Source organism: Lissotriton helveticus, chromosome 6, assembly GCF_964261635.1.
Source record: "Lissotriton helveticus chromosome 6, aLisHel1.1, whole genome shotgun sequence".
Taxonomy (NCBI): Eukaryota; Metazoa; Chordata; class Amphibia; order Caudata; family Salamandridae; genus Lissotriton; species Lissotriton helveticus.
In genome coordinates, this window is record NC_136067.1 from 294,370,398 (window position 1) to 294,395,498 (window position 25,101).

The 25,101-nt window shown below is 45.0% G+C and overlaps 1 protein-coding gene across 1 annotated transcript in view; it reads left to right on the forward strand.

Annotated features, from left to right (window-relative positions):
- Positions 1 to 24,754, forward strand: part of SDC1 (syndecan 1) — a 135,779-nt gene extending 111,025 nt beyond the window's left edge. The window contains exons 2-5 of the mRNA XM_078647739.1: positions 15,792 to 15,876; positions 17,971 to 18,737; positions 20,405 to 20,540; positions 21,745 to 24,754. Of these exons, the coding sequence (XP_078503865.1) occupies positions 15,792 to 15,876; positions 17,971 to 18,737; positions 20,405 to 20,540; positions 21,745 to 21,911 (1,155 nt within the window). The 3' untranslated portion in view covers positions 21,912 to 24,754. The remainder of the gene's footprint in view (positions 1 to 15,791; positions 15,877 to 17,970; positions 18,738 to 20,404; positions 20,541 to 21,744) is intronic.
- Positions 24,755 to 25,101: the final 347 nt, after the last annotated feature.

Here is a 25,101-nt window from a genome sequence, read left to right on the forward strand (position 1 = left end):
GGGGTGGCCAAGCAAGCGGTGCGCTTCGCTGCAGATGGTGCCCTAGTCTAGTGGTTACTGTGCCTGCTTGTGAGTCATGTGCAGGATCATGCTGTATGACTCATCAGGAACGACTGGTCGTGCCTCACCTTTCTCACTAGGGTGTGTACAACGTGCTTTGCGGCGTTTGCCAGGAATGGAGTCCATGGGCTCAGCCCCTGATGAAAGACATGACAATTAAATGCAACGGTGCTTGGCAGTTCGGGCTGGACTGTTCCCATGAGGCACAGGGTCAAGACTGATTTTCATATGGCCAGGTCTAAACTGGGGTGGTTTGGTGAGCAAAAGAATGATGACTTTAACCCAGATCTCTTGACTGGGGTGAATGTTTTGGTTTGTTCTCCATTACGTCCATCGGTTGTGTGTCTTTAGCTGCAGACGGTGCCCTAGTGTAGTGGTTACTGTGCCTGCTTGTGAGTCACGTGCAGGATCATGCTATATGACTCGTCAGGAACAACTGGTCGAGCCTCACCTTTCTCCAATGAATCAATCACTAGGGTGTGTACAACGTGCTCTACGGCGTTTGCCAGGAGTTGAGTCCATGGGCTCAGCCCCTGATGAAAGACACGGCAATTAAATGCAACAGTCCCACCTGTAAACGCTGCAGGCAATCTTCTCCACAGCACTGTAAACTGGATGCAGGAGTTCAGCTTCGCTGGCAGCGCTGAGTGCATGATCCATAGTTTATATTGAACCACTTCAAACCTGGTCATTAATGCACCCACTCATCCTATTAGGGCAAAAACTGCAGTAACATTTCGTTCCCTTTGAAAGAAGAGAACAGCGGGAAACTTTACTGCACCGCTAGTCATCTAGTTAATCTATAAAGACCTGCTTGTACTTTGAAACTAGCTGAATGATGCACATTTTTAAGGGGTTATGATGTGTGCTTCTTTTGAGGTCTCACCTAAGACCGCGCATGTACCGTCTGTTGTGAGAGCTTTTATAATCTTGCATTGGGCTTAAAGGCCGCCCACCGTGTAATATTTTTTTGCTTGCTTCATATTGGTCCACTTCTCTAGGCTTCCTTACTCTTTGTGTTTGTCACTCAGAGTGGGTGCATTAATTGTGTCCTTCCACTGCTCATTTTTTCAGGTGCCACTTTGTGTGCTTATGCACTCTACAAGAGGGCACGTTTTTCAGTTGTCGTCTTCATGTACTTCTCCCTCCATATTCTTACCTAGTTCTCACACTTGACCCTTCCTTGTCCATCTGCTTTCCCCAACCCGACCCCCTGACTGTCCTCCTGCTGACCGTTCTGTTGTCCATGTCCCCTTCCTCCCACCCTCCATTGTCAATGTGCCTGCTGACCTGCATCCTTTTCTCCCAACCCTCTGTCTTGCCTCCTAACTCCTTCACTCCCTCATTTCCTATTCTTCCTGCCCGCCCTCCTTACATGTTGCCTCCCTTTCTCCCTTCAGGCTGCCTAGGTGGAGTAATAAAAAATAGTAGTACGACTCGGCAAGCGCTGATAGTGTCATAGCTTTTTTTTTTAATTACTTTTAACCATGATGCACAACAGACTCGCTTCTGTACAACATAACTACAAAACATTGACAAAGCCATAGCTCATGTATGCAAGACCTATTTGCTTTCCCTACGCTTGTTCTTTTTGCTTAAAATAGATGTATTTTTGACCAGCAGGTCAGTCACTTTTTTGTATCTTAGGTTTACAAAGGAGAGCATTTGCGCAGAGATTGAATAGAGATGGTCCGTGAAAGGAACCTTTACTGAAATAGATGTCCTTTCATTTATCTTTTTTATGAGTTGCTGTTTTTCACGAAATTTTGTAAATGAGGAAATAAATTCACCAGTGTTGCTCGTTACGTGTTCACTCTAATTGGATCACAGTAGAAATCTAAGAATGCACCATCACTTGGCTCTTGCTCACGAGACTGCTTTGAACGGTCTGGTTCCGAAACATCTTTTGTGGCTAGACCAAGAACTTGCAATGGGCTTGGAGTCCGCCAACTGTTTACATTGGTTGCCTTATTGCCGCTCTTGCTTCTTATGTGATGGCTTTCCTTCTTCACCTTGCATTTGTCCCTTCCTTGGAGCATAGCTTATTTACCATTGTTTTGATTGGCTGACTTTTATCCTTCCACTGCTCCCATTTAGGGAACTGTTTTTTTTTTCTTTTAGTTTAAGCAAGAGCTCCATAACAGCGTTTGTTTTTTCAGAAGCTCTGGGTTACTCCTCCCGCCAACCCCATACTTGCTCTCTCCCTCGTGTCACTTTTTATGATCGCCACCCCAATCAATCAGAGCATTTATATAGCGCACTACTCACCCGGAGGGTCTCAAGGCGCTGGGGGGAGGGGGTCCGCTACTGCTCGAACAGCCAGGTCTTGAGCTGCTTCCTGAAGGCGAGGTGGTCCTGGGTCAGGCGGAGGTGGGTCGGAAGGGAGTTCCAAGTCTTGGCGGCCAGGTAGGAGAAGGACCTTCCTCCTGTGGTGGCTCTTCGGATGCGGGGGACGGCGGCGAGGGCGTGGCTGGTCGATCGAAGCTGGCGTTTGGGAGCGTAGAAGTTGAGGCGGCTGAGGTAACCTGGGCCTTGGTTGTGTAGGGCTTTGTGTGCGTGGGTGAGGAGCCGGAAGGTGATTCTCTTGTTGACCGGGAGCCAGTGCAGGTCTCTCGTGTCCGGAGATGTGGCTGCGGCGGGGGATGTCCAGGATAAGTCGTGCTGAGGTGTTCTGGATCCGCTGGAGTTTCTTCTGGAGCTTGGTGGTGGTTCCGGCATAGAGGGAGTTGCCGTAGTCCAGACGGCTGGTGACGAGGGCCTGGGTGACCGTCTTCCTGGTCTCGGTGGGGATCCACCGGAAGATCTTGCGTAGCATGCGCAGGATGTTGAAGCATGACGAGGAGACGGCGTTGACTTGTCTGGTCATGGAGAGGGAGGAGTCAAGGATGAATCCCAGGTTGCGTGCGTGGTCTGTTGATTTGGGTGCGCTGCCTAGGGCGGGCGGCCACCAGGAGTCGTCCCAGGCGGAAGGTGATGATCCCAGGATGAGGACTTCCGTCTTGTCCGAGTTCAGTTTCAGGCGGCTCTTCGACATCCATTTGGCTACATCTGACATCCCTTCGTGGAGGTTGGCTCTGGCGGTGGCGGGGTCGTTGGTGAGGGAGAGGATCAGCTGGGTGTCGTCGGCGTAGGAGATGATGCTGAGGTTGTGCTGGCGTGCGATGGCTGCGAGGGGGCTCATGTAGACATTGAAGAGTGTCGGGCTGAGCAAGGAGCCTTGAGGAACGCCGCAGATGACTTCGGTGGCCTCCGATCTGAACGGGGGGAGGCGGACTCTCTGTGTCCTTCCGGCGAGGAAGGAGGTGATCCATTCCAGTGCCTTCTCCTGGATTCCGACGTTGCTGAGGCGCTGTACTAGGGTACGGTGGCAGACAGTGTCGAAGGCCGCGGAGAGGTCCAGGAGGATGAGGGCTGCTGTTTCTCCGTTGTCGAGCAGGGCTCGGATGTCGTCGGTAGCTGTGATCAGGGCGGTCTCGGTGCTGTGGTTGGCCCGGAAGCCAGACTGCGAGAGGTCGAGGGATCCGTTCGTCTCGAGGAAGGCGGCCAGCTGCTTGTTGACGGTCTTCTCGATGACTTTTGCCGGAAACTGGAGCAGCGAGATGGGGCGGTAGTTCTTGAGGTCGGTGGGGTCAGCTGATGGTTTCTTGAGTAGAGCGCTGAGTTCGGCGTGCTTCCAGCTCTCCGGGAAGGTCGCGGTGTCGAAGGAGGTGTTGATGATGTTCCGTAGGTGGGGTGCGATGACAGCGTCTGCCTTGTTGAAGACGTGGTGAGGGCAAGGGTCTGTCGTAGAGCCGGAGTGGATGGAGTTCATCGTGTGGACGGTGTCTTCGGTGCTGATCGGGGTCCATGCGCGGAGGATGGTTGTGGGGGGCGGTGGTTCGGTCGTGGCGTGCGTCGGTTGAGTGCTGAAGCTGTTGTGTATGTCCGCGATCTTGTTGTGGAAGTAGGAGGCGAGGGAGTTGCAGAGGTCTTGCGAAGGGGTGATGTTGTTGTTTCCGGCGTTGGGGTTGGAGAGCTCTTTCACAATGTTGAAGAGTTCCTTGCTGTTGTGTGCGTTGTTGTCAAGTCGTTCCTTGAATGCGGTTCTCTTGGTGGCGTGGATCAGTTGGTGGTGTTTTCGGGTGGCGAGCTTGAGGGCAGTCATGTTGTCTGGTGTTGGGTTTCTGCGCCAGGTTTTCTCGAGTGCTCTGCAGTTCTTCTTGGAGCTCTTGAGTTCGTCGTTAAACCATGGGGCTTTCTTGCTGCTGGGTCGGCTGGGCGGGGTCTTCAGAGGGGCGAGGTCGTCTGCGCAGTTGCTGATCCATTTCGTGAGGTTGGTGGCCGCTTGGCTGGGGTTTGTAGTGCTGATGCGGGGGGTTCTTGCTCAGGGCAGTAGCGAGCTGGTCTGTGGTGATCTTGTTCCAGCTTCTGCGGGGAACCTGTAGCTGGTGATGGTGGAACGTGGTTCTTCTGAAGCTGAAGTGGACGCAGCTGTGGTCCGTCCAGTGGAGTCCCGTGGCGTGGCTGAAGGCGATGTCCTTGCTGGAAGAGAAGACCGGGTCGAGCGTGTGTCCAGCGTAGTGGGTGGGGGTGTTGACCAGCTGCTTGAGTCCGAGGTTGTCCAGCAGGGTGGTGGTGTTGTGGTCGTTGTTGTTCTTCAGGTGGAAGTTGAGGTCCCCGAGGAGGATGTAGTCAGCGGAGGGGAGGGCGTGCGGGCTGATGAAGTCGGCGATGTCGTCGCTGAATTGTGTGCGTGGTCCAGGGGGTCTGTAGATGAGTGTGCCTCTGAGGGTGGTCTTGGGGTTGACGAGGATCTGGAAGTGCAGGTGTTCGGTGGGTGCGAGGGTGTCGTCGGTGTTAGTCGTGATGCGGATGGTGTTCCTGTGGATGATGGCGATGCCTCCTCCGGTCTGGTTGATGCGGTCCCTCCGGATGATCTTGTAGCCGTCCGGGATGGCGATGTCGGGCGCTGAGGAGGCTTTCATCCAGGTTTCCGTGAGGAAGGCGACGTCTGGGGCTGTGGTGTCGAGCAGGTTCCAGAGCTCGACGGCGTGTCTGTGGGCGTAGCGGGTGTTGAGCAGGATGCACTTCAGGTGGGTGGTGCTGGAGTTCGGCTTGGTGGGTGCTGGTGTAGCGTGGGTCCGGTTCCGGTTGCAGGTGAACTTGCAGGAATGGCAGCTGAAGGGTCCGTGGGTGCGTCTCGGTGTTGCTCGGTAGCATCCCGGGATTCGGCCGGTGTTGAGAGCGTTGAGTTCGGTGGCGTCGTAGGTCCGTCGGGTCGGCTTCCGTCGGTGGGGGCCAGGGGTCCTGGCGCTGGGCGCAGTCCAGGCGCGGATGGGCGCAGACGGGCTTACCTTTGGCGCGCCTTCGGCGCACAATTGGCGTGCCCACTCTGCCATATGTGGAGAGTGGGGGGGCGGGGCGAGGGAGGGGCAGCTGGGAGGCGGGGAGCGGGGCGGCGAATGGGGAGGGCAGCAGAGGTGAGGAGCGGGGAGGTGGCGGGAAGCGCGGCAGGGGCCGGGGGCGCCGAAAACACAGGGGAACAATAATACTATACTACAAACTACAATACTAACAGAACGGGGATACACAGAATAAAACAGGGGGCTGGCAGTACACCAGGGGATACAAAGACGGGGTCACAGAGGTACACCCTTACCAGGAGCAGAGAGCACAAAGGAGAGACAGTGGAACTCAGTAACAGCGCGGCGCTGGCGGGGCAGGAGCACAATCAGCGGGTCAAAGGGTCACAGCAGGCAGGGTCCCGGCTGCGGGCAGCAGCGGCGCTAGAGGGAACAAGGGCAGCCTGGTCGCACTCACGAGGAGTGTGCGAGGTGCGTGGGGGTGACCGGCCCAGAGGGACAAAGACTTGTCTTGCTCTCTCCCTCCTTTCCCCTCATCCTTTTAGCTCTGTCCCTTGTGTGCTGCTTTTTATGCCCTAAACCTCTCACCCTGTGTAGCATCCCCTTCACCTCACTAAGAACCCACTTCCCCATCCATTGCTTACTCCTATACTTTCTTTAGATTCCTCCCTCCGCAACCCCGATTATTGCTACTCCGCTTTCCTCTGCTTCCCTCCCACCAGCTCCAACTTGGAGGGCTTAGCAGTTACTACCATTTCTTCCCAGCCACACAACTTAAAAAAAAAAAAAAAAGGGGCTTTGGTGCAGGTAAAAATCATTTGTTATCTACAGGTCTGGCGCCCACTATCCTAGATCGGTAATGAAAAAAAGAAACTGATGCACACGCACAGCAATCAATAGGTATACACATGCATGGTGAGGCATGCACGCACATAAGTCATTGTGCTCCTTGAGAAGGACGCTGTGCTACTACCGTCATGATGGGTATATGTATCGCTTCAGGATGAGATTTATTTTTTCCCTATACAGTATCACCAAAAAGCATTGCCAAAGCCAACAAGTCCTAAAGGTGGGAGCTATTGATTTTGTTGTGGACATGCACTATGCTATTAATTATTAATTCTATTAAAATTATTATAATAATAATAATAATAATAATAGTCTACAAACGTTTTAATGCTGCGTGTCTCCCAGTGAGGGAAAAAAAAAATTCAGCTGGCCCCCCTAAGAATTTTTCCCAATCATTCTATTAAATTGGCAATGTTTAAATATGTCTAGACTTATTTAAATATGGTAGTTTAGTTCTGTTACATTTTAAAAATGCAATCAAATACATGGTTGCTCAACATACTATTCTGGTCAGGCAAGGCGGTACCAAGGTGTAAAAGTATCCGCAGTGTGATTTTAAGAAACATGTCAGGTTTTTAAAGAATATTTGGAGTCTCTTCCCTTGTGACACATACTCCCAGCTATAATATATAATTAGTGATGGCCCATTTCAGAGCGGATGAGTGCCGCTTAATATTTTTCTGCTAAAAACAAAGCACTATTATCAGCATAATGCTTCTTTTGGCCAGAGCGTGAGGCCCCCATAGTGGACCCACCCACCAGTTTGAAGACCCTGAGCCATTTTACTGAAGTCAAGTCTATCATACCTTGTTTTAGTGTCTGTTTTTGCAAAATGTTTTTTGTCTATTTTTGCATGGAACTCCACAGTGCGGTTTGTGTTTGGAATGAAATGTATCTGCTTCTTGTTTGGTGTAGTGAAGGGCGTGAACTATGTGCCTGAGCACTGCAGGACACTGCATCTCTGTAAAGGGCACATACCAATAAGGTACTGTGACTAAATACCATAGCTCTGTGTATGTTGGTTGCTCTGCTGACTGTCTTGAAACAAATGCAACACTGAGAAAGTGGCTCTATATATACTAGACTAGAGTGAAGTGTGTATAGAGTCCACCAACCCCAGAGGTCTAACGGAGGTTAAAGTCAGAACTGATCTTACTCTCCAAAGTGGTAGCTTGATCGAGCAGTAAGGCAGTACCAGAGGACAGTGTAAAGCATTTGTTGTACACACTCAGTCAGCAAAAGGTTTCACACACTCAAGGACTGAACTCCAGGCCAATTGTTTTTATATCCACAGATATAGGTGTTTTATTTTTAACACCAACAGTTATAAAAATATACTTTTCTTGGTATGAGTTCTCTCATGTAATTACTTTGCAAAGGAGCAATAAAGTTTGTGCGCACAATTAATACAGTTGTGACAGTAAGCAACACAATCCTAAAACACACTATAGCATTGAGCTCAATGGGTTTGCCACATGTAAGTACAGTTGATTACTATATAGATTACTTTAGTAGTCCCAGGACTAGATCTTAGATTCAGTCCTGGGGTCTAAGCTGAAACCAGGCTAGCAAAAACGTTTTAGTTACTGTAGTGAATTTTCATGAATACAAAGCTGTTTTAAAAGTTCACACTTAACTTTTCAAAGGAAATCTGACAATGTTATTCAATGGAAGAAAATTCAGGTAAAGTACGATTGCATTACTTTTGTAACCCAGCACTGGTCTCCTAGGGCCAGCACTGGGGTCTTAACTCAACAGGTAGGTAATTGCGTTTCAGTATTTCGTGTGATTTTTTTTTCCAAGAATATTTCAAGTTGTCAAAAGTAGACATGTAGAAGAAATTTCATAGAAAAGCAGACAATGGGTTCCTATGGAGAAAATACAGATTACTAGTAACCCCCGCTAGGGATCACTTTAGTGGTTCAGTACTGGGCTGAAAGGTACAGCACTGGCTTCTCCCTGATCACAGGTGAGTACTTCGGAATTTGGACTTTGGCTGATTTTATGTGAATATTTTCAGGTTTCTAAACTTCAAATTTTCGAGTCAAAATGAGTCGTTATCCAATGGCAGGTAAGTAAATTACCGGTTTCCAGGTGAGGACTTGTTTGGGGAAGTTAAGGTTCTGGGCATAGACTCAGGGGTCCCCCAGGGTCAGGTAAGGACAGTTAGTACACTCCCAGCGGCACAGGGGCGGCCGGGTGCAGAGGTAGGCAGGCCCAATGATATCCAATGAGGGAACGGGGGGCCTTCGGTTGGTGGCTATTGGCTAGCAAGCCACGCGGCTGTGGGAGCTGGGCTCGTGGTCACTTGCTCAGGGCAAGGGGGGGGAAGTAGGATAGGACACAGGGGTCACAGCCAGCAGCACTTGGGTGCAGGGTGCTTTTGAGCAGTCGGGCGCTCAATGTTATCCAATGGGAAAGGTACAAAAGGAACAAAGGCTGCAGGCTCGGGGACGGAGACTCTCCAGGGGCGACCAGCATATCGAGAGGTAAGTTGGGATCTTGGAGCACAGGTAGGTACCCCAAAGGGAGGCACAGGGGGCTGTAGGGCGCCGGGTGCAGAGGTGTCGGAAAAGCTTACCCTCGGCTGGTCGCGGTTGGGGTGGCCCCTGGCTCTGTGTCTGCAGGCGTCTGCTTGTTCATCGAGGAGGGTCTTTATGCACTTGACTTCGGGTCCCAGTCGCCGGGGGGACGTCCTCGTGGTCTTGGTTCGGTTGGGCCTGGCCGGTGCAGAGTGGGCTTGTCCGGAGCTTCCTGGTTGGCACCAGGTGGGTTGTTGCAGCAGAGCCTCTGCTGATGGGAGTTCCAGCCTTCAAGAGGGTCGGTGCAGGCAGGTCCTCTGGGTGTCCCAAGGTTGCTGTCCGCAGGAGTCGCAGGGATTAAGCAGGAGCAGGTTCCAGGATCGACAGGCCAGTAGGCTGGGGCCAAGTCAGTTGTTGTCCTGTTAGCAGCTGCACGGCGCGTCTTTTTCTTGATCTTCTTTCTTTTCGTATCTGGATCTGAGGAAGCAAGGTTCAGGGAGCCCCTAAATACTGAATTTAGGGGCGTTGGCGGTAGGGCAAGGACAAGGACCAAAGGGTCCCTGCCCTGCGTTGGGTACACCCCCTAGCCTGCTCCTCTCCTGTGGGAGGGGGGCAGGAGCCTAGCTGTGATAGGGCAGGGCTCCCCATCGTCAAGATGGCCGGAGCCCGGGGTTGTGCTTCACCTCATCTCCCCCACCTGAGGGGTGGGGTTGGCACAGGCTGCCCTCCCCCCCCCCCCCCCCCACCCCCCCATCTTCCTAAAGTAGTTTTTCCTGCCAGTCTTCCCACCAGAGTGGAGGGGGGGGCAGGAATGGTGGGGGCTGGTTGCTGGGTACAGCAAATGGTCTGGAAAAGCTCAGAGGCGGCATGGCTTTGAAGCTTCCCCCTGCGCATCCTGGGGGAGGAGACCTAGCACCTCTCCCAGGATGTGCATTATTGCAGGCCCAAGAGAGCGGGGGCTCTCCTACCCAGGGGTCCAGCAACATGTCTGTTGTGTGGCAGCCACTCAGCCAGACGTGGATTGTAGGTTAGGGTTTCAGAGGGCATCTGTAAGATGCCCTCTGGTGCATTTTACATTAAATCCCACACTGGCATCCGTGCGGGTTTAATGTGCTGAGAAGTTTGATACCAAACTTGTCAGTCTTCAGTGTAGCCATTCTGGTGCTGTGAAGTTCGTAATGCCAACCTCCCAGCACCATATACTCTTAATGGCATCACTGCACTTACAGTGCCCAGGAATGGCCCTGGGTACTGTAGGGGCACAGGGCTCATGCACCTGTGCCCACACCTCTGGCACAGGGCACCCAGCTAGAGGGGTGACTGAAGTATGCCAGGGCAGTGGGTTCTGTGGGCATGGCACACAGGGATGTGTCCTATGTAGACTCTGGTTTTAGTTCTGTACTTAGGCACTCAGCCTGCAAAGGCAGTGTGTGGGTGCCAGGTTACACGGCCCCAAGGGTGGCACATTAAGTGCTGCAGCCCTCAGGGGTCTTCTCTGGTCACCATGCCCTAGGTACCAACTACTAGGGGCTGACAGGTAGCCATAGATGCCAATTGGGTTTTGCTTCAGTACAGTTTTAGGGAAGGAACACAGGCCCTGGGTACCTGGTTGGTAGGAGCCCAGGGCACACTCAGTCAAAGCACATCAGCAATTCAGAAAAAAAGTGGGGGCACACCAAGGCAAGAAAGATGGTACTTTCTCACAAACCCGCACAGTGGTTCCTAGGCCACGTTTTGAGTCTCCCAACTTTATGCTGTTCATTTCAATCTGAATCATGCACTAATAGTGGTACAAAGCTACAAAAAAACGTGACATATTTGTTATAGTGCCTAAACTGGAAGGCTTGTCTTTAGCTAATCTTTTTTTAGGTCTCCCTACATACAGCTTTAGCTGTACCAGAGCGCATGTCATCGATGGAGCATAAAGAAGTATAGGCAGTGGGCTTTGGCTCCATCCTCTTCAGCTATAGTCCCATTATGTATTGCTTAATGTATGTGCTTTGCAAACACAATGACACTTTAATTGCCGATTTACGTCCTTACTGTTTGTAATAGGAGTAAGGATCCAAATAGCAAAGTAACAGCACAGTGCTATCCACTGTAGCATTGAGCATTCATTTATTTTACTTTTTAATAGTGTATTTAACCTAACTAACTGAACTACCATACCAACCCACGTGCCATACTTGCATACCATAGCTACGTACCTGCTGCACCTTCCGGTCATAACTACCATGTTTTCTTACCAAAACCACTGCACCTACCATCATAAACCTACTCTACTTACCATACCTAACACACCATCCCTACCAAACCTATCATACATAAGCTACCTAACCTAGCTACTATCATTTTTTTTTTTTTAAAAAGAGTTTCATATAGCGCAAATTCGACCCGAAGATATCTGGTGTCTGAGCGCTTTACATGAGCACCAGTTTCGTTACAGATGGACACATTCATTTTTGTTACGCAGGGGGAGAATAAGTGATTTGCCCAGAATCGCAGGCCGTTGAGCGTTGTTCGAGGTCAACTGCTCTAGCCGTAAGGCCACATCCTCGCCCCTCTACCATAGTTGCCAAACCTACAATATACTTCCCATACCTAAAATACCTTATTTCCTCTACCTACCCCGTTTCCACCATACCTACAATACCCTTCGTACTACCATAACTTAATTACCATACATAACAATCCTACCTCACCTACCATTACTAAACTCTTTTCACCTCTGCGGTGTCTAGCTTACTCCTGCCGTGGGGTGGCAGTTTGTGAAAACGACCAGATATTCCTATGGGACCTCTAAAAGTGGCTTTAAGTACTACAACCTGCTACAGAAAGCAGTTTAATTTAATAAGCGACCTCTAGAAACCCTCATAGGTTACTGTAACTGCATTGGGGGAAGTGCTCATTCCAGAATTTGACGAGCATAAATTTGTGAATGTAATTGCTTCTTGAAAGAGACCGCTTTTCTTTGGCATTGCTTGTTTTATTTCAGGCTGTACCTGCTTCTTTATTCCTTCAACGAAAGTATTGTTTACCCTCCTTTGTGGCCCTCATTAGTTTTGCTCCTCCAATTGTAAATTTGTGAATTGTAAGGTCCTTGTGCAAATCCCAAGTTGTAAAAGCTCAATTGATGTACAAGATTTTGTATGATCTGGCAGCGTCGCCATTAATGTACAGCACTCCATTGCAGTTGGGTAGGTTTGTGCTATCGAAATACCGATAGACACCTATGTTTTCCATAGGCATGTATTTTATTTCCACCCTTGTTCTATTCTCCCATCCGTGTACACAGTGTTTGAATGTCCAAATTCATGCCTGTTTTTGTCTGATCAAGCATTTCATCTTTATACTAGAAATAGTTTTGAAAAGTTTCTCAATATTCAGTGGTTTTTTTTGTATTCTACCTTCCATTGTCCTAAATGTAAAAACAATTCGGCAAGTTTTTTGTTTAAATTTGCAAAGGCAAAAACTCGATGGGTGCGCTCATCACCCCATTTTGGTGCTAAATAAGTGAACTAGATCTTTGTGTCTGATAGTCTTATTTTATTTGTGTTTTTGTTATGCAGGTGTTGTAGTTGTATATCTTCGAATAGCGCTAGCCCTAATCATGTGATCGCATATTACTAAATCAGTTGAGGCCATTAAAAGTTACCAGCAGAGATGCATGTTAACCGGTACCAAGGAACCATTAGATGATCGACCAAGTTCCCCTTTGCTTTCAAGCAGGAACCTTTATCGGACTCGCAGTAAATAACTTTTTAGTATCTAACCAGTTCTGAGGCTCTAATCATATTGGCCACTCAAAATCATTTTTTGATTTTTATAGGTGTTGACATAATAGCTTCCTATGGAAGACCCAATGTCTTAATCATTTCTATTTTCTTTGAGAAATGGTAACAGGATATTAAAGTTGTATATCAGTTATATACTGATTGATCCCCTTTGTTTTCACACTTATAATGCTCTAAATGGATATATGACGGTACAACGCGTACCGTCACAACGCATACCTTTACAACGCGGCCGTGACAACGCAAGTCGTTACCACGACTTGCGTTGGGGGGGCGCGGATTTCGAATAGTTTAATTTACTATTCTAACACCAGTCCCCGTGGACCCTAGGGAAGGTGTTAGGATAGTAAATTAACTATTTTTAGACCTTGAGCGCCCTCCAGCGCAAGTCGTGGTAACGACTTGCGTTGTCACAGCCGCGGTGTAAAGGTACCGCGTTGTGAAAACATCGTTGTAAACGATGTTTACCGCTCTAAATATGACTAACCCCTTGGTGTGGTAGGTATGAGTTCAGGTACTGAAATCATCCTATTGGGCATATTGTAGAAATTTGGTATGTTTATATCTTTGAAGAAGGGGCATATGCATATCGAGCGTGACAAGCCGCCGTCTGTTCAAGATGAGCTAGGTCCTTGTTTGCACAAATGTATGTTCTCCTGCATGCAAGCCTTTCATTTGTTTGTCGCATATAATCTTCCATGTTGATCAGTAAGGTTAACTGTTGCCTCTCTGGCCTTGAAAGAAATAACTTCATCTGCCTCAAGATTTTTTTGCAGCAAATTTTGTTTTACCTCTTACTGTAAATTCCTTCTGTGGATTTTCCAAGATGAGCACCATTAATTTGGATGACTATTTACAAGACTGCTCAATAAATTAAAATAGTTGCCGCTGCTATCCGCTGTAATCTGATGTCAGGAGTTTGAATCTTGGAAAAGGCAACTCTAATCTGGTGTTTGCTTTCCCCATTCAAACAAACCTATTTACATTCAGCTCTCTTCTCACTCAGCAAGACTTCTGACTGTCACGGTTGTCCTCCTTGGTTACTGCTCCTGGCATGTTTCCTTCACTCTGCATTCACACGCTCATACCTTTTAGGTTTCCTTGTCCTCCTAATGCACTAGGTGTCATGGATGAACCCTTGCCCTGGAAAGCAATCAATGTGGTATGACTCCCTCACCAGGAAGGAGACTGATGGCTAGTTCCCTTTTCTCTACCCTGTATATAGTAAGTCAATCTTCCCTTGGCATCCCAGCTGAGACTCCTAAGCCCAAATATTGTTGGGATATGGGTCCATACAGAGTGGCGGACATGACTGTTTCACCTCTCGAAGTTTCTTTTCATGCGTCCTAAAACGTATACCAATTGCTGTATTGTCCACCTTGTGCCCTCTGCGGCAAGAGTCCTCTGAACCAGAACATTGTGATCCGTTCTTAGTCAAATTGTTTTTGGCTTACTCTAGTGATGAACATCATATTGAACAATTTAATTGTGATCAGTTTAACTCAAAAATATGCAGGTTATTATTTTGAAGGCTTTACAATAATTCAGCGTTTTCAACAAAGTTTTTACTACTTTTTTTTCCAAAACGGTTTTCACATTGGCAACAAGAATAGTACTGTGCACAATGATGGATCTTTTTATTTAATTAGCACTGTAGATTCGAATTGAGGCTTGTGCATAAATAACATATTAACCCTTTTCTTACCGACCCCCCCCCAGGATTTTGCGGCATGGCTTAGAAAATGTTGCAATATACACGAAAAGGATATACAATTATAACATGAAATCCTCAGGTCTAAACGTGCACACAAGAATGCATCAACACCATTGTGCATCAGAACATGATATTTCCAGTAATAACCATCATCAATTTATAGGAGTGCTGGTTCTGTATAGTTCTTTCCTTTTCACACTTTTCTTGCACTAGCAGCAGCAACCGTTTTGATCTGGGTCCAGAAGAAAGCCTAGATACATTGATTGATCATTTAAGGCTGAAACATGTCGACCTTCTTATAGTGTAGTTTTAAATCAATACTACTCTTTGCACTGCCTTTTAATCCTAACCGTGTGAGCAAGCTAATAAAGGTTCTTTTATCTCCTCTACGTAGTTTTAAACTCACCACTGTCATTTCACTTAACCACCCCCTTTATGTTGCACTCTCACCACACCTACCATTCACATACGGGATTTTAGCATCCTAGTATAGGTTTTTTACCATCTTGAAAACATCCCTGAGCTCCTACCTCACAGTGAGGAAGTTGTAGCCCTCAGTGGGACTAGGCTCCCACTGGAGGAGAAACCCATATAATGCATGCCTCTTATGGTGGGTGAAGGTTTTCGTCCTGAAAGGGATTGTCCCCCTGTCTAAACGGGACATAGTGCGAGATACCAATCCTTTGTATGGTTTTGATGCACAATGGTTTTGATGCACAATGGTTTTGATGCACAATGGTTTTGATGCACAATGGTTTTGATGCATTCTTGTGTGCAAGATTAGACCCAAGAACTTCATGTGTTATAATTAGGAAATGTTGCGCCAGACTATTGCGTTGTTTGCTGCATTTTTTTTAGACACCTTATTATAGAAATAATTAATAGATATATCTAAATAAAATGGCAATACGCTGGGGTGTATGCTCCCCCAATCACATGTTACCCGTCTCCTACACATGTAAAGTCACTGCATTTTTCAAGGGCATGCTAGCAAATGTTGCACATTATAGTCGACACTTCCTTTTTCTCATTCCCAATATTATTTTCCTTCGGGGCGCGATGGCTGCAAGTGCGCATTCGTGCCCCAGGAAGGCAGGCAAATGCTAGGACGTGTGTGCTGTCTGCCAGGCTTCTACATACGGCTCCGCTACAGCAGGGGCAGACCTTAAGTGGGGTTGGTTGCCTTCTGAAAATGAAGCTTTCAGTGCGGCTGGCTCGGCAACAAGTGAAGGCCAAGAGCAGATTGTTGTATTCGGGTCTGGGAGTAAGGCCATGAAGCTATAAATATATCAGGGAAGCAACACTTGTATTTTTTCTGCTGCCCCCAGGCATGACTTTGCGGCCATCCCACACCTTGGTCAATTTTGCGATAAAGGCGCGATTCGCCAACTCGTGGGGGCGTACGTTGCAGGCATTTTCCACTGTCCTGAATATGAGACGTGTGCTATATATTTCATGACCTCTCTCAAGCTGTGTTCCTAAGGTCTCCAATTAATTTTGTGTTTTGCAGAATGACACTATGAATCTGCCCCCTGATGATCAAGATGGATCTGGTGGTGATGATGAAGACATGTTCTCCGGCTCCGGTTATGCGCGTGAGTACCTTTCGTTTTTCTGTATGCCTTACCTCTTGCAATTAGTGTCAGTTGTAGGACTCCATTTTACTCTAGCATGCAAAATATTTAATTCCATCTTTTAAATGTAATTTAAGCAAAGATCTTTCGCCACCCATCACACAATTTTAATTTGTTCCTGATTTCTTAACTAATGGCAACTTTCTAAAAACTTATGATCAAAGTTCTATTTAAAAATCCAGAAATAGATTTAGGTAGGAACTTTAAAAAAATCTTTTTAACTCATGCAAGGTTATATAGTCAGTTTAAAAAAAAAAAAAAATGTGTATGTATATTTTTTTAAGAGCTCTTTAAGAAACATTTCCAACTTGTAGTAAAAAGGTTGTAGGAGCTTTTTTAAAATCCTGTTTAAAATAAAATATTAAACTTCCTAAAACCATTCTTAATAGTTTGCATTGGCACCTCACGCATCTTTAAAAACAAAAATGATTATTGTATGGAAAGTACTGTTCTTTAGAATAGCATTTGTAGATCGCTTACTGCATATGTGTGATGCTGAAGTGCTTACCTACAATGGTGGAAACCTACACCGTATCGGGTGTGTTGTTGGGAGTGTGCTTTTTGTTTTTAGTGTATACAGAAAGTGTTGTCCTGGTGTGGTTATTGTGTTGTGGGACGCGGAGCCTGGCAATGTTATCGGTGAGAGTTTGTGAAAGAGTCACGCAATTTCTATATAATGAAAGACTAGCTTCGCCTCAGGGGGAAGGGATGCTTTTTGCTCGTACACCAAAAAAAGGTGTAATCAGAAAAGACCCAGTAATCCATACAGCGACATGCGCTGGGCAGACATGCTGTTGAATAAGTAAAAGATACCAAAATATTAAGAATGATAATTGGTGACCTAAGCTGCAGCCATACACCATTTTAATAATTGTTTTGAAGTCGGACACGTTATGGGGTAGAGGAGCAAACTTAAAACGCCCATACTCCACCTACCCCTCCCAGGCTGAACAAAACCAACATTTTGAGCAGAGGTTTCACGCCTCCAGTCCCGGACCGACTGTCGAAGGCAGATCAGCACCAGTTGGGTAGACTCTAGCCTGGTTGTAGCTTAGACCCCAGCTAGAGGGGCACCTGCACAGGCATGAAGTTCTTCGTAGGTTGATGCACTGGCGGCGAAGGAACAGATCTGGTGGTCTTGTGTTACCCTGTTTTCCTCACCCCTCCATGTGTGCTTAGCACTTTTTGTTGATCCCAGTAATCCTTGTTCTTTCTCATATACATAATTAGTAATTCTCCCGAACTTCTTCTAAATCTTCATTCCAGGACATTTCAAGCTTTGCTTATTAGTATTAAATGAAGGTTCACATTAAAACAAAAATGATAGTGTGGTGAATGGGGACTTATCCTGCTTCCATTATTTTGGTTTCCTTACACGGGTATGGTAGTTCTCAATTTGTTCAGTCTGAGCTCCGCTCTTTACTGACCTTTTGCTAAAGGCAGGAATAAGTGAATTTTCTATTTGAATGGGCAGTGGTGGAAGTTGTTCTACCACGAGGGAAAATTCTTTCCCCAAAGAGAAACAAAATTGTGGAATGTACAAGTTTGCAATTGTATTTATTTCCTGCATTTAGAAGTTTCCAGTTATTGCACACAAGTGTACATCAATTCTACACATTTGAGTGTATCCGAGTACTACTGGAACCTTTCTTCTGGATTGACGTAGGAAATGGGCAGAGTAGAAGAGACCCGTGATGTTTATTCTCAGACATCGGTTTCTAATTTAAGGCATTTGCTGCTCTGTCTTGCATACCATTGTTTGTAAAAATGCACCAAGATGCCATTTTTTTGTGCCTCGTTTATTTCTCTTTAGATTAAAGTTGGGCTGTAAGCATTTATTGACCAATATGGTAGGTTTACTGCATTCCTTTGGCAATACTAATAGTTGCTGTTAAATCTCTTATTGGTGTGATATTGTTCTGTCTGCCAAGTTTAACGCGTATAGCCTAGTTGCTTTTATAGAATATTTTTATCTTGTATCATCAAAGAAGTTTTAATCCAAAGTTGTCAAATTCATGATTCACAGCATGTGACTGTGTTTTATTTCTTTTTTAGCCATTCCTGATGTCAGTAATGCAGAACAAACTACAATTACCTCTTCAACATCGGTTTTGCCAGCAGTGCCGACAGAAAACCAACATCCGATTGTCCCAGAACCAGAGATGACAAAAGAACCAGAAACCATTCCCACATCCAGAGCTGTGGAAACTGAAAGGCCTATAGTTGGCCCTAATGAAGTGCACAATACACAACTGTCTGCTGAGAAAAACGTAACAGACGAACACACAGCGGTCTTGCTTGAGCCAACCAGTCTGCCACCAGCCGATCCGGACACAGACAAGACTACCATGTCTCATGCTGTTTTCCCAGAAATGCCAAATATTCCTCAAACGACTACTACAGCAGCTGCAACACAAACCACCAGCTCCACTGAGCCACATCATCATCATCATCATCATCATGGTCATCATCATGAAACAACCACTGCTGTTCCTGTAACTGAAGCTGCTGATCCACACATGCATCATGATCACCATCCAGAAACAACTAGCAGCATTACTCCAGATGTGCTACATGATCAGGACCACCATGACCATCCTGAATCTGGCAATGCTACGGAAAGCGCTAATGCTCCTCTCCTCCCAACCCAGGACTCTCATCCTTTGGAGGAAGACACAGCTATTGAGCAAACTACAATTCATATCCTGTCCAGTAGCAATGTTAGCAAACCTAACATCCCTGTTGTAGTATTTGATAATGAGTCTGAGCTGGATCGCAAAGACTCGGCAGATTTCGAAGGTTCTGGCGATCCCACTGATGCGGTAAGAAAGGCATGCCTCCATCATGGGTTTAAGACTGAAGATAATTTTTTGCATGTTGAGACAACTATGATCGAAATGGCTTAGATGGGATATACATACTTATGTAGTAATAAAGATTGATTGCAGTGCCATTATCAAATTGCTTCAATAAAACTTGTAATGTTTTGCTGCTCTAAAATGTATGATATTCAGAATTGGTTGAGGACTGTCCTGTGAACATTGCAATGTCACTTCTAAGAAAAAAGTTCTCGAACACCAGGGTGGCACTTTTAACCTGCACACCTTGAGGAAAGTGTTTCTCCAGGACCCTGCCATTGTAGACTATCTAGTACTTCATTTGATTGTCATTGCAGAGTGCAGTACAATTCTTTTTTTGACGTTCCATTATTTCATTCATTTGTAATTGGTGGAATAATTAATATAGCCTTCCTCCTTGCAACTGGCTTCAAGCAGTGCATCAAGTTCGGAGTGACCGTTCTCGATAGGTCAGTTTTTCAAGATCTGTGGTGTTTGGAGAACGTCTACCTTTATCATGCCCATTTCTTAGGCTCTCGCATTTGCCAGAGAATGGACTGGGTACCAGTGGAAGTGCTTCACTTCTTTGTGGAGAAAACATGTTAATAGTAGTTTGAGTTTTGGAATGGGGCTTGAATTTTGAGCTGGTAATTCAATTGAATGATATGTCAGATGGCCCACAAATTCGATATACCCGTTTTCCAACAAAGACCTTGCACTTTGTTGGCTCAAATTGCTTCTACAGACCTCTGTGGAGGGTTGAAGTTTTTTGCTGCACAGAACAAGTTCCTTCATGGTTTCTGAGCACATGTGGATCTCAGAGGAGGACTGTTGGTAAGCAACATTGTTGCAAAAGCTGGTGGGCTGATTTCCGTCTTTATTGCCAGATCCTGCTAAATCTGAAGCTTCACCTCCTAAAAGGTTTCTGTGGTTATTCACAGATGTGTTCATGCAGCAGTCCTTGGAATAGGTGAACCATAAGCAACTCTGTTTTATTTGTTGGTCAGGGTTACTTTCTGGCTGCATCTGCTCATATCAAGGCAGTCCTCTGCTTTCGGCCAGAAAATCTTGTCTAGTCTCTTTGCTTAAACTCATCAGATGTGCTGGCTCCCCTAGTCCCAACCTCCTCCCAAGCATTTTCTTGGCTTGTCGATTCTGATTCCCAGCATGCTGTGAAGAAGAAATGACCGGATAGGAAAACAAGAAAATTTAACTTTGATGGCGCCCCTGCTCTCCCTCCTTAAACCCACCCAGCTGCTGCTATGCACGTGCAGTGCTCCGCGATTGCTGTTACAAATAAAGCCTATATGAACTGGGTTGCTGCAGCTTGTGATGCATGGTTGGGATTGTGGGGCCTTTGTGCAAATTTGTACTGTATTGGATGCATGTATATACATTTTTTTACATTTTTCTCTTGTCCCGTCTGCAGCACGGGCAATTCCTTAGCAGTTGTAAATAAATTGTTCAGATCAGTGTCCATATATAGAATAGCATGGAGGTAATCTTTCCAGCTTTGTGCGTAGTACTGCTAGATTCTTCACAGTTGGTCCTTAAAATGCTTATTGCTAACCTTAGTGGAGAGATCTGAATTAGGGTTTGAGATTGCAATGCTGTATGGACCAATCTTGTAGCACGTTGTTTTATTCCTCCAGGCGGATTTCTACATGGAACCTTCCATTGAACCAGCCATACCAAAAGACACTGCTCCAGAGACTAAAATTGCCATGGAAGGTGATGGAGTATCTGAAACCTCTAAGGGATTAATGGAGCAAAAGGGAGTGTTAGCAGGTACTGTACCTTTAAAAAAAACTAAAAAATGCAACACATTATAGTAATTTATTTTGTGATTTATGCTGCTTGACGAGTTGAGGTGCCAAGGAGAGGTGGGATGGGAAAAGGTGGAGTGAATGAAACTTGAGGACTTGTCTTTCCCAAATTGCTAGTTCTACTCCAGTGAATAATATTGCATTGTCTAGCTGGCATTCCTTGTCTGAAGCAAGCCTGTATAAGCGGCAATGGGAAACAGGCGAAGGAAGAAGGTAAGAGTAGGGATGAGTTGGGGGGTGACTGAGATGGGAGTCCTGGTATGACAATTAGGAAATTATGGTATGCTATTTGAAGGACACTAATATTAGCCAAATAAAGCCCCTATGAGGCAGGGGACTCTCCCCATCCCCTTAGTGTTTGTAGGCAGCCTACTGCTGAAAAGTGAGTGAGAGCCAGTGATGCTGCTCCTTTTTTCTAGGTGCTTGACTTGTGGTGTTAGACAAAGCCTCTCTTGACTTATTGACCTTGACCTGCCGCCAAGCTCAAAGGAGTTACATTTTTATTACATTGTTATTGTTTTTTTTTTTTAAGATGGTAATATTTGTAAAGTGCTATTACGTGTAGAATTTGTGCTCTGACCACCTGAAAGGGTTAAAAGATAGGAATGCATGACTTCATGCTGAAATTTCTGTACTGGTTTGCAGTCAAACAGGTGCGTTTCCCAACTATCCATGGTGACTTAGTTTGCGATGGAACCCTCCATGATCAAGTTACTACTGTCTGGTCTTTATCCAGACGAAGTACATTTGATATTGAGGAGGAGGAAGGCTTGCACGAAAACTATTAAAACTCCTTATTCCATTTGTGTCTTGAAGTGGATATCTAAAGGCCCCTTCAGTGTGCAACCCACGTCCCTTTTCCTAATTCTCCTGTGTAATTCTTGCTATCTCCATGCCATCTGCTTTCTCTATTCTACTCCCTGTGGTCCTGGCACCCTCTTTTTCCGACTCTTCTAAATGTATCCATCACCTGATTCGAACCGGGGACCACCTTGTCTGCAGCAAGTGACCAACTAGCTATGGATTGAAGCCCAGTTTAAATGGTGGTTTATTTTATCGTGAATGTATACAGCCTTTTTATTTATATCCTTTTTGAAAACCTTTATTTGCACCAAACTATTACATTCCACAGTAACGTTTTATACCTATTTCTTTGTGCTTTGCAGCGGTCATCGCCGGAGGTGTGGCAGGACTGGTGTTGGCCATTTGTCTTGTTGGGTTTATGTTGTACAGGATGAAGAAGAAAGACGAAGGAAGCTATTGCCTAGAAGAAACCAAGCAAACAAATGGCGGATACGAAAAGCCAATCAAGCAGGAAGAGTTCTATGCATAAACCCATACAGCCGCCTTTGAAACCAAGACTGCTCATTCCGTGCCAAGAATCTGAGTTTTTGCTTTGAGCCTCAAACAGATTTGTATGGCACAGTCTGCCCTTTGCCACTGGATATTTTGACCCTAAAGATTTGGATTACTTGACCAATGTCCTCTCTTGATCAACGCCTACAGACTATTGAGACAGAGGTCTCCTGCTTTGGTTCTTCTGCATATATCTGCTCGAAGGGGAGAAAGAAGCCTGTATATTTTGACTTGTAGAAAATGGCAAAGATTGAAGACTGATACTTTGCGTTGTTACTTGTCCAAGTTTCGCCTTGTTCAGTTGGCGTTGGCACATCTTGTATATATTAAGAGTACTGAAGACTATAGTAGTCTGTATCTGCGGTGCCTTCTGGCTAGTTGATGAAGTGATTACCGCACTCTAATGCTTTGCTAAGTTTTTGTTAGTTGTGCTCCCAAATCTTTACTTCACTTATCAAACCTGTTCAATCATATCACAAAAGTTTAAGTCTCAATATACCAGTATATTTCAAATCTGAACATTTAGCTGCCTAGAGCTGGGAAACCACCGCAATAGTAAATTAAGCACCACATGCTTTGTATGCCATTTATTCTTGTTTACGTTCTGTTAAGAAATGAGATAAATGTCATTGAGTCACAAAAAGCTCAAAAGATAAGCTGCTGCCAAACACTCATTAAAGTTCTCCTTCACTTGGTGCAGGTTATGTTTTACTATATTTCTTTTTTTTTTATTTTTTTTTTTTTATATACAGCATATACATTTTTAGGATTGCCGAAAGATGCTGGTTATTCTTTTTCTATCTACCGTCTTGTTTATTAGCAGTGTGCCAGTCTTAATGATGTAGCATAGTATATGTGCTTGCCATTCCATGCTGAATTTCATTTTCTACATCTGTTATGAGCAACATTCAACATTTGTTTTTTGCAACGAGGCCTCTGGCATCTTTGGCTCATTAGCAACTCAAGGCTTCCATCTTTTAGTTAATGCACAACATTTGTATATATATGTTGCCATTAGTGATTGTTTGGGCTTTTGCCCTGTGTGTATGTTGTAATATGGTCCTCTGTATGTTTTTGGCTTTGTGTTGCCTAGAAAAAGTAACATTGATTCTGCTGGACCCAAAATCAACCTTTATGGCTAGTAAGGTACATGAAAGAAGCATTTCGTTTGGAGATGGGATGGAAGAGATGCTGCAGCTTTAATATACTCATTTGAAATATTGTTTTACAAAATAATTTTTGAGGGACTGGACCTGGGTGAGGGCAAAGGGATTTACACTTAAGATATTTAAAAAGTGCCCACTGAAATTTGTAAAGCACAAGAGTTAAAAGTTTCTTGCAAAAGATAGGACTCTTACTCCAAACTTGGCAATATTGTTAATCAAGAAGCATGATTTGATCAAGTTAAGCTAATCGGAGTCGCAACTATATATTAAACATTTCATAGTTGAGATTTTGCTTCTAACTTTACATTTCCATGAAAATGTAAAATCCTGAATCCTCATCAAAAGTGGATTATTTTTAACCTTTGTTATAAATAGTCTTGCATGGATACAGTTATCATGAGGTATACGCAGTTTGTGTTTTTAAAAAGTACAATTCCAGATCCTCCTAGTAGAAAAAGAACTGCTTCAAAATGCGCTCCAGATTTGATTGGCAAGAAACCTAAGCCAGAGGTAAAACAATGGATTAAACATGTATAACTATTTCTATCTAGGTACGATTTTTTTAAGGAATACATTCGCTATGCATAAATCGAAACTTCTTAGCAACCGTGCATAATAAATCCCATGCTAATTATGTTAATCTTTTTGTTCAGGGGTTCTATTCTCCTTTTCCTTTCTCCTTCCCTCAATTTCAATGTTCTCACTGCCCATTTATCTTTTCTAGCAAGTACACAATTAAAGAGCAGAATGTGCTTCATAATTTGGATAAGTTTTTAAATCTATATATAGTAAACTTAATTAAGAGGACATGTATTTTTTGAGGTAGTACATTAAAACTTTTTTTCTGGGTTTCTGATGGGTATGATGTTGTCACACATTGTGTTTCCTTCCCGGAGAGGGGGCAAGAACTCACCGCTGGGTGGACTGGAGTTCTGTCGTCTTCGAGTACATGTTGGAGCCAGGCCATACACTAGCATTACTTTCTTGTAGTTCCGTTGACTTGGACATGCATTGACAATCAACCAAGGCAAAAACTGTAATCCAAAGATTACATTTTTTATTTAGAAAGTATCCTCATCAGTAATTTGGCACTAGTCACTGTTCTCTTCTAGGTTTTGTAATTGAAATCTACTCCTATCTTGATAAGATTTCAGAAAGTTTTTTTTTTTTGCCACATTCTTTGTGTTCGAGATAGTATATGTGGACTAAGATGCTGTGGATGCCTGCTGTCACTTTGGATAGGATGTGGGAACGTGTAATATTGATCTTTATTTTTATACTTTTTTATTTTAGGTTTGTAAGTATTTGTGTAATAAGCAGACACAGATGATGCACAGCAGTATAATTTTGCGTTTTAGTGTATTCTTTAATGTTTTCAGTGTGTTATGTATAAATTTGAAATTGATGCACCCTTCCTTCCTTAAGGAGTCTTTCCTTGACTGCCAACATTTTAACTTTGAGACTGTTTTGTCGTGTACACGATGTCCATATCTGGATTACTGGTAGTTATACTGGAGCTATTTCTTTTGGAATACCTGCCTTATTGTTAAATTAAAAATATGTAAATTACCCTGTGGACTTCAATTTAACAGGCAACATTTCTAATGTCATGATGCTCAGTGAAGCGAAAAAGCAATAAAAACTGCCCTTTTGATGATTGTGTGGCTTAATTTTTTAGAGGCAAGGTTTCAGTAGAATTCCTGAATGATGTGGCACATAGTACAACAAAAGACTGTTTGCATAAGCTGTCTTTAGGACAGTAAATATTGTCGGAGATGCCTGAAACACTTGTGTATTAAAACCGAACCTATAATGAAATGTGGTTGTAATGAAAAAAAAACCTTGTCCGTGGTAATGACATCCACCTATCCATTTCCTATTTTGTTGTTCTGAACTGGCTGCTTCTTCCATAAACATTTGAATTGCTGGGTTCTCTTCATATGAACGATCATAAGCCCGAATAATGAATCTGTCCCCCCCCCCCCCTCCCTTGCAAATCCA